Raw genomic sequence first — 15898 nt, forward strand, 5'->3', positions numbered from 1 at the left:
ACACCGCTACCCTCGCGGGGGCCTACCCCAGGCAAGACAGGGGTCGCGGCACGCCCCCCGCACGACACGGATTACGTAATCCCGCTCGCCGCAAACGTGCCGCAGGGTGCCCGCCCCTAGCCCCTCCTCCCGAAAAGCGCGGCGGCCAGTGTCGCACGTGAAGCATGCTGGGACTAGCTCTCAAGCCTCCCGGCAGCCCCTGCGACGGGCGCGGTACGTAAGGAGCTGGCCGGCGGCGGCCGTTTTCCGTAAGATGGCGGATCGTCGGCGGCAGCGCGCTTCGCAGGACACGGAGGACGAGGAGTCTGGCGCATCGGGCTCAGACAGCGGCGGCTCCCCGGCGCGGGGCGGCGGGAGCTGCAGCGGTAGCGCTGGAGGCGGTGGCAGCGGCTCTCTGCCTTCTCAGCGCGGAGGCCGAGCTGGGGCCCTTCATCTGCGGCGGGTGGAGAGCGGGGGGGCGAAGAGCGCCGAGGAGTCGGAATGTGTGAGTGCGCGCGGGCGGGGCCGGCCGGGGGGCGGGGTGTAGGTGGTGATGCGAGGCTGGGAGTTGATGGTAGATGCTGGGGCATATCGTGTTAGAGAAGAGAGGTATCCCAGTGCGGTGTGCATCCGGAGCCCCAAGGGAGGAGGAGGTGTTGGGGTGTCAAGGGGAAGGGTAGAGCCGCTGTAGATGAAAAGCGGATGTTTATTCAGAAATTGGGGTTGGAAGTGAAGAGATCGGACCTCCCTCGGCTGCTATTTGTTAAAGATGTACCTTTCCTCATCTCCCTTTTCAACCATTTTGTGTTGAGTCTTTAGCTCCCCACCCTCTGGAAATCACGGAACTAACCCATGTCATCTCCTTTCCTTCAGGAGAGTGAAGATGGCATGGAGGGCGATGGTGAGTAGCATTATGACAAGTTTTTTGCCGGTAAACTCAGATCACCTATCTTTAGCAGTTGACATCCTGTCAGACTGTTATGGATGTGGGGGAAAAGTGCCATAACGTGGCTCTTTGTAGCACAGGGCTTGTGAGCATACATTTTAGCAGTATGATGTTGGGCAAATCGCTCTTTGAGCCTGTTTCCCATTTGTAAATAGGGACCGTAATTTTATCTCCCTGATAGGTTGATGTCAGAATTGAGTTAGAGTCTTAGCTTGACTCAAAAAGCAATCAGGAAATGTATTGATAATCATTTCTGTTGCCTTTTTTTTCCCTTACATATTTCTGTTTTGTTTCAGCTGTTCTCTCGGATTATGAAAGTGCAGAAGACTCTGAAGTGAGTGTAACAGGTTCTTTTTTCTCTGTTATCTAGGTTGGAAAATGGTTTGTTTGTTTTTAACGTATTTTAAAAACATGTATACACCCGTGGTTCAAAAGTACCATGACCCACTTGTTACTGTTCTTGTGCATTCTTCATTTATGCTCTTCAAAAACTGTTATAAAAGGTCTTGTTTAGAGTGAGGGAAATTTGGTGCATGCCTCTTTAGGTTTCATGTGATACACTGTTAGTGTCAGTTTTTCACTCTGTTTGCGGAAAATAAGGTTCTAAATTAGAGAATGAGAACATCTTGAAGTCCTTCACGGGATCTTTGGCAGTTCCTTTTATGCTACCTACAGAATGAAACCAGGCAGTTGGATATTTTTTTTCAAGTGTGTCTGAAGACCTTAAAAGGGCAGGATTCTGAGTGGTTTGTATCAGAAACATCCCTCAGTTTATAGGGTGCTTTCTCCCTCTTAAATTCAGGAGAAAATTTCCATAAACTAAGCTTTTGTGATCTTATTTTGGTTGGATGAACTACCAGAGATGAACTACCAGGGAATGGCTGTTTGTTTCCTGGGGTTGTTGAATAAAGTCCTGAGTTCTGGATTTTGATCATGGGATTATAAACAGAAGGAATTGGATTGTGGATCAAAGGTTCATTGTGTAGATTTTGTAGAACTGTTACTGTGTATTAGATTTCCATTAAGCACTGGAAATGCAACAGTGAACACTATACCACAATTTCTGTCTTTAGGAATGACTTAGTAAGGAAGTTGGATAAACATGCAGGCAATCCTAGGACTTGGTGACAACTGCTGGGGACAGGGTTAAGTAGGGTATTAATGGCTGAGTACTGAATCCATTTTAGGTAGTCAGGAAAAAATAAGTTGGAGTTAGACAAACCATGTTCTAGGCAGAGGGAACAACAGCTGTGAAAGTCCTGACACAGGAGAGTAGACTGAATTATTTGGAAACTGATAGTTTGATGTGGCTGGGACATAATAGGTATGGGACAGATACCAGAAATAAAGGCAAATTAGTGAACAGGGGCAAGATTGTCGAGGGATTTACTTGTTCCTTTTCTTCATCATGTACCTGCTATGTGCCAGGAGTTGTGCTGAGCACTGGAATAAAAGACAGACATGGTTCTTCCCTTGTGGAGAAAATAGACAAGTAATTACAGTAATGTTTGGTGAGTGTCATAATATCGGAAGCATAGGGTGCTTTGGGAACACCTGGTGGGGGCAACTAACTGGGTTTAGGGTATTTGGAAACACAGAGGATGGGATGTTAAAATAGAGATTTGAAGGGTGAGTGGGAGTTAGCCAGGCAGAATATCCTAAGCAGAGAGAACACTGGGAAAAAGGTCTAGAAGGAATGGACTGCATGACGATTTGGAGGATGTGAAAAGTTTAGCATGACTGGTGCTAAGTGATGAGTCTGAGTCCAAATCTTAAAATATCTTGTAGGCCAGATTAAAATGTATTTGGATTATAGCGTAAGGAAGTGAGAAAGCGTAACAGGGTTTTCACCAAGTATGTGATGAATACTGATGGCTTAAATTTTATTATATTATTATTATTATTATTGTTATTTTAATGTTTATTTTTGAGAGAGCAAGACAGCATGAGTAGAGGAGGACAGAAAGAGGGAGACAGAGAATCCGAAGCAGTCTCCAGGCTCCAAGCTGTCAGCGCAGAGCCCGATGTGGGACTCGAACCCACAAACTGTGAGATCATAACCTGAGCCGAAGTTGGACGCTTAACCGACTGAGCCACCCAGACGCCCCCTTATTTTATTATTATTTTTTAAGATTTTAAGTAATCTCTACACCCAGCGTGGGGCTGAAACCCACAACCCCAAGATCAACTGTTGCATGCTCCACTGACCAAGCTAGCCAGGCTCCCCTGAATTAGACTTAAATTTTAAAGAAGTGTTTGTCAGATCCAAGGGACACCTGCCTCAGAAAATCCAGTTGGCCAGTTCTGAGCAAAATCTTGCAGAGGAAGGGAAGACTCAGACATTTATATGTTAATAAGATCCCAGGTTGATGTTTATGCACAGTAAAATTTGAGATCTTTTTTTTAAGTAGGCTCCATACCCAGCATGGGGCTTGAACTCATGACCCTGAGATCAAGAGTTGGACACACTACCGTCTGACCCAGCCAGGCATCCCAAAAATTATTATTTTATAACCGTTATTTTGTCTGCAATTTTAGTTGATCTGAGGGGAGCAAAATTGGAAGCAGAAAAGCTAAAGCAATGTGCAAGTTGAGGCGAGCAGTATATGTGGCCTGGAGTGGAGTGGTGTGATAGCAATGAAAACGGAACTGGACAGGATCAAGGGGCACCTGGGTGGCTCAGTCAGTTAAGTGTCTGACCCTAGGTTTTGGCTCAGGTCATGATCTTGCGGGTTTGTTGGTTCTAGCCCTGTGTCAGGCTCTGTGCTGGCAGTGCAGGGCGTTCTTGGGGTTCTCCCTCTCTCCCTGCCCCTCCCTCCCCCCCTCCCCCTCCCTCCCCCTCCCTCCCCACCCCTCCTGAGCTCTATCTCTTAAAATAAATTAACTTGGGAGGAAAAAAGTGGACAGAATTGAAAGCTATTTAGGTAATGGAATTCATAGAATGTGGTGATTGATGAGATGACTTATTTTCTCTGAAGTCAGTGATGAAGTTAATGTGTAAAGAGTAGAAGGGAGATGAGAGGTTTTGGGGTGAAGAATGTTTGCAGTAGTCACTAGAGAATGGAAACCCTGGAAAGATTGTTACGCAGAATGCAGTGTTCAGTGAGGTTTGTTGATTATGAACTTATAGCATCTCACCATTCTGTATGTAAATGAGTTTGGGTGTTACCCTAATAGCAAGGAAAGAAAGCTACTGATGGCTTAAGTAAAGAAGATGAATTGTGGGTGAGGCAAGACTTGGGACAGGGAGAGCCGGTTAAGAGGTTGTTAGGACAAGCCAGGGAACATGATGGTACCCTACAGAAGAGACATGGCAGTGGGACTCAGATTTGAGACATGTTAGGTGGTACTAACAGAACTTCTTGATTGATTGAATGTGGAGCCTGAATTAAGGAGTCAAAGGGATGCCCAGGTTGATGAATAAGAGAGAGAATGGGACATAGGAAGGGTGCCTGGGTGACTCAGTTGGCTAAGCAGCTGACTTTGGCTCAGGTCATGATCTCGTGGTTCATGGGTTCCAGCCCCATGTCGGGCTCTGTGCTGACAGTGGAGAGCCTGGAGCCTGCTTTGGATTCTGTGTCTGTCTCTCTCTGCCCCTCCCCCAGTCACATTCTGTCTCTCTCTCTCAAAAATAACATTTTACGAGAAGGGCACATGGATGGCTCAGTCAGTTGTGCATCGGACTTCAGCTCAGATCATGATCTTGCGGTTCATGAGTTCAAGCCCCGTGTCACGTCAGGCTCTGTGCTGACAGTTCAGAGCCTGGAGCCTGCTTTGGATTCTGTCTCCTCTGCTTCTCCACTCACACCGCCCCGCGCTCGCTCGCTCTCTCTCTCTCTCTCTCTCTCTCTCTCTTAAAAATAAATAAAACATTAAAAAAAAAAAAGAACGGGGCGCCTGGGTGGCTCAGTCTGTTAAGCATCCGACTTTGGTTCAAGTCATGATCTCACAGTTTGTGGGTTCAGGCACTGCATAGGGCTCTGTGCTGACGGCTCAGCCTGGAGCCTGCTTCGGATTCTGTGTCTGTCTGTCTGTCTCTCTCTCTCTCCACCCCCCGCCCAAACTCTGTCTCTCAAAAATGAATAAACGTTAAAAAAATTTTTTTTAAAGAAAAAAAGAATGGGACACAGGAGGAGATTTTAGGAAGAAGAATGGTGGGTTAAATTTTGGATGTTTTGAAATTGAGGGACTTGTGGGACTTTGAAATGGCAACATATAGTATATATATCATCTGAAAGTTAAGAAAGTCTAGTTCTGCTCTAATACAGTAGTCACTAGCCAAATGTGGCTATTTAAATTTAAATTAGTTTAACTTAAAATCAACTTCAGTTCTTCAGTTGCGGTGGCCATATTTTAAGTACTCAGTAGCTAGCTGTGGGTACTGGCTGCTGTATTGGACAGCATAGAAAAAGTTTCTATGGACAGCAGATTATATTACAGAAAAAAGCCTGGTATCCTGACTTTCATAGTAATCCATTGCTTGCATTTCTTCTTGATTACTAACTATATACCTATACGCTACAGTTCAGTCTTGCCTATTAAAGTATGATCTCTCTTGAGGTATCTGGGTGGCTCAGTCTGTTAAGTATCTGACTTTGGCTAAAGGTATGATCTCAAGGTTCATAAATTCAAGCCCCACAGCAGGCTTGCTGCTGTCAGTGCAAAGCCTGCTTTGGATCCTCTGTCCCCCTCTCTCTGCCCCTCTTCAACTTGCGCTCTCTCAAAAAAAATAATAATTTTGATTTTATTTTTTTAAGTTCATCTTGAGAGCGCATGTGCGCAAGTGGTGGGGGGGGGGGCAGAGAGTGAGAGAGAGACAGAGAATGGAAGAGAGAGAATCCTAAGCAGGCTCCATTGATGCACTATCAGCATGGAGCCTGTTGTGGGGCTCAAACTCATGAACTATGAGATCATGACCAGAGCTGAAATCAAGAGTTGGACGCTTAACCGACTGAGCCACCCAGGTGCCCCAAATTTGATCGGTCTCTTAGTCTACAGGTTAGTTTTTCATCCCTTTCTTTTCCTTACAGTTTATCTGTTGAAAAGGTATTGATGATTGTTCACTCGTAGTACAACCCAACATGCCTTTTCTGTCCTTTGTATTTCCTGCAAATTATTTCCAGATCCATGGAAAGACAACATGAAACAAAGATTTTATCTTGAACAAAACTAATCATTACTTATTTTCTTTCCCTTATAGGTCACTTGCTTTTTTGTGTGTAGGTATTCCCAGTATATATTTTTTAAGGTCCAGTAACTATATTAGAATTTGTCTAGTGGTGGTTGCTCTGGGTTGGTGTTCACAGGTATGAGATGTACTCTGCAATATGTCATGGAACTCCTATCCCAAGTATTTTGTTTTATTTATTTTTAATGTGTATTTATTTTTGAGAGAGAGAAAGTGTATGTTCACAAGTGGGAGAGGGATAGAGTGAGGGACAGAGGATCCCAAGTAGGCTCTGTGCTGATGGCAGAGAGTTGGATGCAGGGCTCCAACTCACAAACCCTGAGATCATGACCTGAGCCAAATTTGGACACTTAACCAACAGAGCCAGCCAGGTGCCCCCTAAGTATTTTATGTGTGTCTTCAGTATTTGACCCTTTCTTTCTAATCCTTTTTTCCTTTACTTCTTGATTTTTAAAAATACTTTGTTCCTTATCACTTTTATTTTTACTTAAGGTGTTATTACTATGTTTATTCACTCTTGTGTTTCTTCTAGTTTTAGGCTTTGTATTTGAAATGATTTTTTTAAAATTTCTAGTACTTTCCTGAGTTCTTTCGTTTCGTTTTTGAGTTTTTCTAACTCTGATTGATGTTCTTTCATACCTTACCTAATTTTCTTAATGCCTTTTTAGCTTTTTTGAAATGAAGTTACACTTTTTATATGATATGTCTGTCTTCTGTCATGCTTTCTTTGTAGAATGTTCTTATTTTTTCTTTCTCATGATAAGTTTATATAGGATTTGACCTCTATGTTTTTGCTACCGGTTTGTATTTTATGTGATATTAGTTTTCCTGATCTGTTAGAAGGACATATGGCTCAGAGTAGCTTTTTCTGACTTCATAAAGCTCTTTCTGTTGTTTTCCTGTAGTGTTAAAAAAAAAAAAAAAAAAGTGGTGGATTGCTTTCTGTGATTTCCTGCTCTTGTTCCCTTTCCTAATTTGTTTTGTAGCTTCTCTTCATTCCTTCTGCTCCTCTCCTGCTCAATTGGATTGTCCTCTCAAGTTTCTCTTTGGTGTGGGACCCTATCCTAGAAGGCAGCCCTGGCAGCTGGGTCGGTTGCAAGATTTCAGAGATTTTAGACCCCTCGAGCCCTTTCAGAGCTTCTTACTGCAGGACCCTTACATTCAAACACTATTGGAGACAGTAAAACTCCTCCTACTTTCAACTGTTGTTTTCAGTTTCGCTTTCTGTTAAATAAATACCTGTTGATTAGTTCAGGGTTCTCCTGTTCTCAGTTCCATTTACTACTCTGCTTTCTTGAATACGGACACAGTCTGGTGCAGGTCTTAATGGCTGTTCGTGCTTTATTTCTGTGTGCTTGTATTTTGAGGTCTGGGGAATACCTTGTAACCTAGTTTTGTTGTAAACGTCCAAAGCCTTTAAAGGGCTTTGATTTTGCTGTCTAGAAGCTCTCATTTCATGTGGAGGTTAGAAGAGATCAAAAACTGCGGCTGCCATTTTCCCAGAATCCTGGGAAAATCCCAGACAATTTTTAAACTTGTTTTATTATTATTATTATTTTTAATTTTATTTATTTTTGACAGAGACAGAGTGTGAGCATGAGCTGGGGAGGGGCAGAGAGAGAGGGAGACACAGAATCTGAAGCAGGCTCCAGGCTCCAAGCTGTCAGCACAGAGCCTGACGCGGGGCTCGAACTCATGAACTGCGAGATCACGATCTAGGCCGAAGTCAGACAATTAACCAACTGAGCCACCCCGGGCCCCCCCCCCCTTTTTTTTTAATGTTTATTTATTTTTGAGAGAGAGAATGCAAGCAGGGGACAGGCAGAGAGGGAAGGGGACAAGAGGATCTGAAGCAGGCTCTGTGCTGACAGCAGAGAGCCCGATGCAGGACCTGAGCCCATGAACTGTGAGATCATGACTCAGCTGAAGTTGGATGCTTAACTGACTGAGCCACCCAGGACTGTCCTATTTTTTCGTTGGGTTGTCTTTTTATTGAGTTGTAAAAATATATTCTAGATACAAGTTCCTTATCAGATACATGATTTGCAAATCTTTTTTCTGCATTCTGTGGGTTTTCTTTCTACTTTCTTAATGGTGTAAGGTTTCAATTTTGATGAAGTCTAATATATCTGTTTTTTTCTTTTTGTTTGTGCTTTTGATGTCATATCTAAGAAGGCTGAATCCATGCCAAAACCAAAGTCATGAAGATTAACTCCTGTTTTCTTCTAAGAGTTCTATAGTTTTAGCTCTTAAATTTAGGACTTTGATTCATTTGAGTTAATTTTTGTATATGGGGTGAGGTGGGGGTCTAACTTTTTTTTTTGCATGTGGCAGTTTTTTATTTTTATTTTTTAATGTTTATTTATTTATGAGAGAGCGTGAATCAGGGAGGAGCAGAGAGAGAGGGAGACACAGAATCCAAAGCAGGCTCCAGGCTCTGAGTTGTCAGCACAGAGTCTGATGTGGGGCTGGAATTCAGGAACCATGAGATCATGACCTGAGCCGAAGTCACTCACTCAACCAACTAACTGAGCCTCTCAGCTGCCCCTGCATGTGGTAGTTTTGATCAAAGGAGTATTGAAGAGTTTTAAAGAGGAGCAGGTTTACTTTTTAAAAAATATATGGCATAAAAATAAAATGTATAGCAGGGGTGCCTGTCTGGCTCAGTCGGCAGAGTAGGCAACTCTTGATCTCAGGGTCGTGGGTCGTGAGTTCAAGCCCCACATTGGGTGTGGAGCCTGCTTAAAAAAGAAATGTATAGCAGTTCCAGATAAGACTTGTCTGGAGTGTGGTCATGGAAACAGATGGCCTGTAGCAGAGGTGAAGAGTGAGCATCTTGCTAGTCTTCCAAGTCTGTGGCAGGGTTGGCTCAAGGAAGGCATAGAGGTATATAGCTAGGTGATAGGAGCCTCAGGGGAGTAGGAGTTTAAAATGATGCTGGATAACTTAGATCTAGAAGAGACATTGAGAACCAGGAAGACACTAACTCTTGTCTTATACTCTGAAATACATAGGGAATGCAAGAATAAGCTAAAACTTCTGTGTGAGAAAGCTACCAGGGGCTTCAAGGGAGAGCTAGACTTGAGAGTTGGGGAGAGTATTCATTGAAGAGGAGTTTTGTCTCTGGAAAAGGATTTGGTGTCAGTCCTTAGCCAAAGCAGTGTGATCCTGGTGTAGCACCTTTTTGTCTTCAGTTAGACCAGACTAATTTGGAGTCTTCTCAGCACTGCTGTTTGTATCTTTCTGTCCTGCCCTGGAAACAAAATTAGTTTCTCATTTGGAATAAAAGAATTCCCTCATTTGACATTCCACCATGGACTAGAGGAGGCAGAGCATAAAACAAAATTCTCATAATCATGCTGATACTATTTTAAGATGTTTGAAATCATTGTGTGTGTCTGTGTGTTTGTTTGGTGGGGACTAATGAATGAAGGTCACATATACATATTGAATAAGATTCTTGAAATTTCTGCTTTAGAACTTACAGGGAACATAAGATTAGGGAAAGAACTGAATGATTACCACCCGCCCATCCCCATCTTAAGAGGAGGGGAAACTTCTTGTGAATGAGGGGAAATGGGAAGAATCAAGGACACTTGGTTATTAGAAAGCTGTGGGTAGGGGCGTTTGGGTGGTTCAGTCAGTTAAGCATCTGACTCTTGATTTCGGCTTAGGTCATGATCCCACGGTTTGTGATTTCAAGCTCCACATTGGGCTCTGCACTAACAGTGCGGAGCCCGCTTGGGATTCTCTCTCTGCCTCTACCCCACTCACTTGCTCTCTCTCATAATAAATACATTAAAAAAAAAAAAAAAAGCTATGAGTAGAGGCTTAATCCTTATAGTGTGGGTGTGGTCTTCCTCTAATTGTGGGTTTCATAACAGTATCACCTTTCAGGAATCTGACCCAAAACACTTAGAGGCTGAAATACCCAGATGCTGAGTAGGGAAGAGGATTAGTTGGCTCATTTGGGCCAGTTGGGCAGATGCCACTCTATTTGAAGAAAGGGTAGAAACTTAGAGCTTCTTTGCTTTATCAGGAATCTCACAGTAGAACTCTTTGATCACATTCCTGATGTTAGCATGAGTTTGGAGTTATGAGCAAGTCTAGTATAGATCAAGCGTCAGACCCAGTAGGAGAATAAGATTAGTGTGCACCTATCTACCAGGTGGCAGCGGGGTATTGGCACCCTGACCTGTTAACCCAGCAGTGAGGACTAGCCCACCTTCCTTTGAACCCATTTCTTTGTCTTCAGGTCTCTAAACCTACCCTCCAGCCTACAGATTGGCCTCTGGAGGCCCAAATCCTGAGAGGAATTTGAAATGAAAGTATTCTAAAGCCAGTTCCCTCAGCATAAGCTTTAATTGCTCCTTTTCTCTCCCTAGAACTAGCCACACCTTTATTACCTAACCCTTTCTGGTGGCCCCTATTTAGTAGATGGCCTAAGGACCCTCTTCGGTATGGATAGACTCAGCAGTTTCTCTGTCACAAGCAGGATTATCCAATCTTGATGTGGCAGGAGAGGAAAGGAGATGTGGAGAGGCAAGAAAGCACTTGAGCTTTGTTTTCATTTCTAAAATGCAGTGGTCATACAAGTTCTCTAGCTTTCTAAGTCACGGGTGCCTGGTTGGCTCAGTTGGTAGAGCATGCGACTCTTGATCTCGGGGTCGTTAGTTCAAGCCCCACGTTGGGTGTAGAGATTACTTAAAAATAAAATCTTAAAAACAAGTTTTTTAAGCCAAAATTTTATAATTACATAATTCTGGGCTGAGTTGTTGGCTAAGGTGATCTCATGCTGCAGAAAGTTGAGTATTCGTATCACAGACATAAAAAATGGTATGCCATTATTTCCCAATTTGAGGGTAAATAAATGCCTTGAAAAATCATAGGGTTATTACAGAGTTTGCAAATTCACTAGCTCAGTTCATATTATTTATAGACTAAATGTACATCTCCCACCTTTGTATTACTGGTTTTGAATATACAAGTTAATACAATGTAGATTTTTTTGAAGTATTATTGAATGTATAGAAATTGTTAATATGTTTTTTTTCAGTCACTGGGTGTTATATGAGCTATTGTCTAATGGAGATCCATGAAAATTTTGGAGTTTAACAAGAGGTCCACATAATCTAAAAGGTTGGGAATCTCTGCTCTAAGCTATTCTGAGATGAGACAATTCACAGCTTGAGTTAGAGTGTAGTTTTTAGGCACTGCATGTTTAAGAAATAATCCATGAAGAGGGAGAGGAATCATCAACAAAGATTAAGCTCCTTTTGTATGGTAGGCAGTTTTTATTTTTACTTTTTTTAATGTTTATTTATATTTGAGAGAGAGAGAGAGAGAGAGAGAGAGAGAGAGAGAGAGAGACTGTGAGTTGGGAAGGGGCAGAGAGAGAAGGGGATAGAGGATCTGAAACGGGCTCTACACTGACAGCAGCCAGCCCGATGTGGGGCTTGAACTCATGAACCGTAAGATTATGACCTGAGCTGAAGTTGTCCGCTTAACCACCTGAGCCACCCAGGTGCCCCTTTATGCTAGGCAGTTTAAAGCCTCTCTTTCATATATCCTGGGCTCCTTCCCCAGAGGCTACCATGGTTAACATTTCCTTGCATATCTTCCTGGAAAACTTACACGGATCTGTATAAGTATACATATGTATATTTTTTATTGTGTTTTGTGTGTGTGTGTGTGTGCGCGCGCGCGCGCCCCATCCTCTAGAAATTTTAGTAAGAGTTTTGATATGTTTGCTTTTAATTCTTACATGGTAGTAAAAGTTCATTAGAAAATGTTTCTATCCTGGGGCGCCTGGGTGGCGCAGTCGGTTAAGCGTCCGACTTCAGCCAGGTCACGATCTGGCGGTCCGTGAGTTTGAGCCCCGCGTCAGGCTCTGGGCTGATGGCTCAGAGCCTGGAGCCTGTTTCCGATTCTGTGTCTCCCTCTCTCTCTGCCCCTCCCCCGTTCATGCTCTGTCTCTCTCTGTCCCCAAAATAAATAAATGTTGAAAAAAAAATTAAAAAAAAAAAAAAAGAAAATGTTTCTATCCTAAAGAATGGAAAATAAGGGGCACCTGGGTGGCTCAGTCGGTTAAGGGTTCAACTCTTTGTTTTGACTTAGGTCATGATCTCATGGTTTGTGGGTTGGAGCCCTGTGTCAGGCTCTGTACTGACAGCATGGAACCTGCTTGGGATTCTCTCTTTCCCTCTCTCTCTGCCCTTCCCCTGCTCATGTACATGCTCTCTTTCTCTCTCAATAAACTTTATTTTTATTTTATTTTATTTTATTTTATTTTTTAAATTTTTTTTTCAACATTTATTTATTTTTTGGGACAGAGAGAGACAGAGCATGAACGGGGGAGGGGCAGAGAGAGGGAGACACAGAATCGGAAACAGGCTCCAGGCTCTGAGCCATCAGCCCAGAGCCCGACGCGGAGCTCGAACTCACGGACCGCGAGATCGTGACCTGGCTGAAGTCGGACGCTTAACCGACTGCGCCACCTAGGCGCCCCTCTCTCAATAAACTTAAAAAAAAAAAAAAAAAAAAGAATGGAAAGTAAAAATGCACCATTTCCAACTGATGGGAACTTTTTTCAGGGTGAAGAAGGGGAATACAGTGAAGAGGAAAACTCCAAAGTGGAGCTGAAATCAGAAGCCAATGATGCTGCTAATTGTTCAGCAAAAGAAGAGAAGGGAGAAGAAAAGCCTGACACCAAAGGCACTGTAACTGGAGAGAGGCAGAGTGGGGATGGACAGGTCAGTGTCCACCACAGGCCTCCATTTTGGGGGCCAGAATAAGTACTCTTAACCTTGGAGAGAATAAGGAGCCCTTTGTCTGTCCTCTAGGAGAGCACAGAGCCTGTGGAGAACAAAGTGGGTAAAAAAGGCCCTAAGCATTTGGATGATGATGAGGATCGGAAGAACCCAGCATACATACCCCGGAAAGGGCTCTTCTTTGAGCATGATCTTCGAGGGCAAACCCAGGAGGAGGAAGTCAGGTACAACCATTTGTTGCTGCTTAGTATGTATTTAGTGCTTACTGTATGCCCAGCACTTTGCTAATTTATTGCTCACAGTACTTTAAGTTTTATGATTATCTTTTGAGGAAAGTGAGGCTTAGGATATTTGGTAACTTTTGGTGGAGGAGCTGGGATCCAGACCCACACTTCCACTGCCTTCCTTAATTTGAGGCTCAAGACTCTGGGATATGAAATAGTTGCATAGGCTGCCTTATAAGCAAGAGATATTTATTTCCAAGGTGCTGAGTAGTTTGAAGTGAAGTCTTTCCTCATTTTTGTCCCTTATTACATTTGAGCTCAGTAGGCTCTGTGATTCACTCTTGGTTTTGTATAATCTGTCTGGGAAAATGGGAAGACCAGTGAAGTTCCTACTGTTTCTCTGCCCAACCCTATTTTTTTGTGAACATCTTTATATAATGGAATCTACCAGCCTAAGACACTTTTTCCTGGTTTTATCCAGACCCAAAGGGAGACAGCGAAAGCTATGGAAGGATGAGGGTCGCTGGGAGCATGATAAGTTCCGGGAAGATGAACAGGCTCCAAAGTCTCGACAGGAGCTCATTGCTCTTTATGGCTATGACATCCGCTCAGCTCACAATCCTGATGACATCAAACCCCGAAGAATCCGGAAACCCAGGTGAGGAAATTTTGCAGTTTATATTTATATTTTAGAGAGACCTTTGCTTTTCTAAATGCCATTTCAGCCTGTCATTCAGTCGGTGAGGAATGGGTGAAGTCTCCCTGACCTTCAGTTTATATCTCTAGTCATCTCATCTCTTTTGTTATTTCTTTCCTTAAGACTTTTGCCATTCCATTTATTCAGGTTTGGGAGTCCTCCGCAAAGAGATCCAAACTGGATTGTTGAGCGACCAAACAAGTCCCATCGCCATCAGGGTCCTGGGGGCACCCTACCACCAAGGACATTTATTAACAGAAATGCTGCAGGTACTGGCCGGATGTCTGCTCCCAGGAATTACTCTCGATCTGGGGGCTTCAAGGAAGGTCGTGCTGGTTTTAGGCCTGTGGATGCTGGTGGGCAGCATGGTGGCCGATCTGGTGAGACTGTTAAACATGAAGCCAGTTACCGGTCACGGCGCCTAGAGCAGACTCCTGTGAGGGATCCATCTCCAGAAGCTGATGCTCAAGTGCTTGGCAGTCCTGAGAAGGAAGAGGCAGCCTCAGAGATTCCAGCTGCTGCTCCTGATGCTGCACCACCAGCCCCTGACAGGCCTATTGAGAAGAAATCCTATTCCCGGGCAAGAAGAACGAGAATCAAAGCTGGAGATGCAGTCAAGGTTACAGAGGAGGTGCCCCCTCCACCTGAAGGGCTGAACCCAGCGCCTCCAGTCCCAGAAACTACCCCTTCTCCACCTGCTAAGACTGGAGCCTGGGAGGCTCCAGTGGATTCAACTACAAGTGGACTTGAGCAAGATGTGGCACAACTAAATATAACAGAACAGAATTGGAGTCCAGGGCAGCCTTCGTTCCTACAGCCACGTGAGCTTCGGGGTAGGTACCTTAGGGTTAGTGACTAACTTTTTTCCCTGAGCATCACTGAGTTTGGGGACATGGGATTAGGTGTCTTGGGGATATAGTGTCTGATAAATATCTTTTTTTTTTTTTTTTTTTTTTTTTTTAAGAGAGTGCATGCATGTGCAAATGGGGGAGAAGGAAAGAGAGAATCCCAAGCAGGCTCTGAGAGCAGGCTCCCTGCTTTCAGCACAGAGCCCATCAAAGGGTTCAAACTCACAAACTGTGAAATCATGACCTAAGCCGAAATGAAGAGTTGGATGCTTAACCAACTCCTCCCGGGTGCCCCTAGCTTTGTTTTTGTTAACTGAAAGAAATATATTCATAGGTATATTCATACAAAGACCTCAGAGAAGTTTTATCTGTTACCCAAGACTACCCCACTACTTTGCCTACCTGACCAGTTATCAATATTGACCTCCTGAATGCACAATCTTTTACCCATTCTCTGTGGGGAAAGTTGGAAGAGAGTGGCAGTGTTCTTATTATATGAATTAATAGTTAAATATTTGAAGGCAGATACTTACTCGTTTGAATTTGGATGAGAATTTTCTTTTTTTTTTCTTATTTATTTATTTATTTATTTATTTATTTAATGTTTTTTATGGGGGGGTTTTTTTTTTTTTTTTTTTAATTTTTTTTTTAGAGAGGGGGTATGCGTGCCCGTGGGGGCGGGGGGCCGCGAGGGGGAGATATTTAATATTTATTTTTGAGAGAGAGCACAAGCGAGGGAGGGGCAGAGAGAGAAGGGGGAGACACAGAATCAGAGAGAGAGAGAGAGAGAGGGGGAGACACAGAATCTGAAGTAGGCTCCAGGCTCTGAGCTGTCAGCACAGAGCCCAATGCGGTGGTCAAACCCACAAACCATGAGATCATGACCTGAGGCAAAGTTGGACTCTCAATGGACTGAGACACCCAGGTACCCCTGGATGAGAATTTTCTAATCTCTTTGAAAGGAAAGCCTAATTTCCTTAATCTAGAGCCAGGCTACCCAATAGAGTTTTCTATAGTGTAAGAACTTTTTGAACAACTGTAATGTGCCTAGAGTGACTGAGGAAATGAACCTGCAATTTTAATTAATAGAAATTTAAATAACCACATGTGGCTATTGGATATCACGTTGGATAGCAGAGTTCTAGAAACCAGGACCTATCTACCAGGCTCTTGCCCATCCATCTTTCCCTCCAGCCAGGTAGATCAAAAGATCTTTTCCTTAGTTTCCTTTTTTTTTTTTTTTTTT

General features: G+C 43.5%; 1 protein-coding gene across 1 annotated transcript in view; it reads left to right on the forward strand.

Moving 5' to 3' along the window:
• Positions 1–199: 199 nt before the first annotated feature.
• Positions 200–15898, forward strand: part of CASC3 (CASC3 exon junction complex subunit) — a 22081-nt gene continuing 6382 nt past the window's right edge. Inside the window, exons 1-7 of the mRNA XM_040497435.1 lie at positions 200–484; positions 853–880; positions 1222–1259; positions 12707–12865; positions 12956–13107; positions 13589–13765; positions 13952–14637. Of these exons, the coding sequence (XP_040353369.1) occupies positions 254–484; positions 853–880; positions 1222–1259; positions 12707–12865; positions 12956–13107; positions 13589–13765; positions 13952–14637 (1471 nt within the window). The 5' untranslated portion in view covers positions 200–253. The remainder of the gene's footprint in view (positions 485–852; positions 881–1221; positions 1260–12706; positions 12866–12955; positions 13108–13588; positions 13766–13951; positions 14638–15898) is intronic.

This window comes from Herpailurus yagouaroundi, unplaced genomic scaffold (assembly GCF_014898765.1).
Source record: "Herpailurus yagouaroundi ecotype Mexico unplaced genomic scaffold, PumYag 189, whole genome shotgun sequence".
Classification (NCBI taxonomy): Eukaryota; Metazoa; Chordata; class Mammalia; order Carnivora; family Felidae; genus Herpailurus; species Herpailurus yagouaroundi.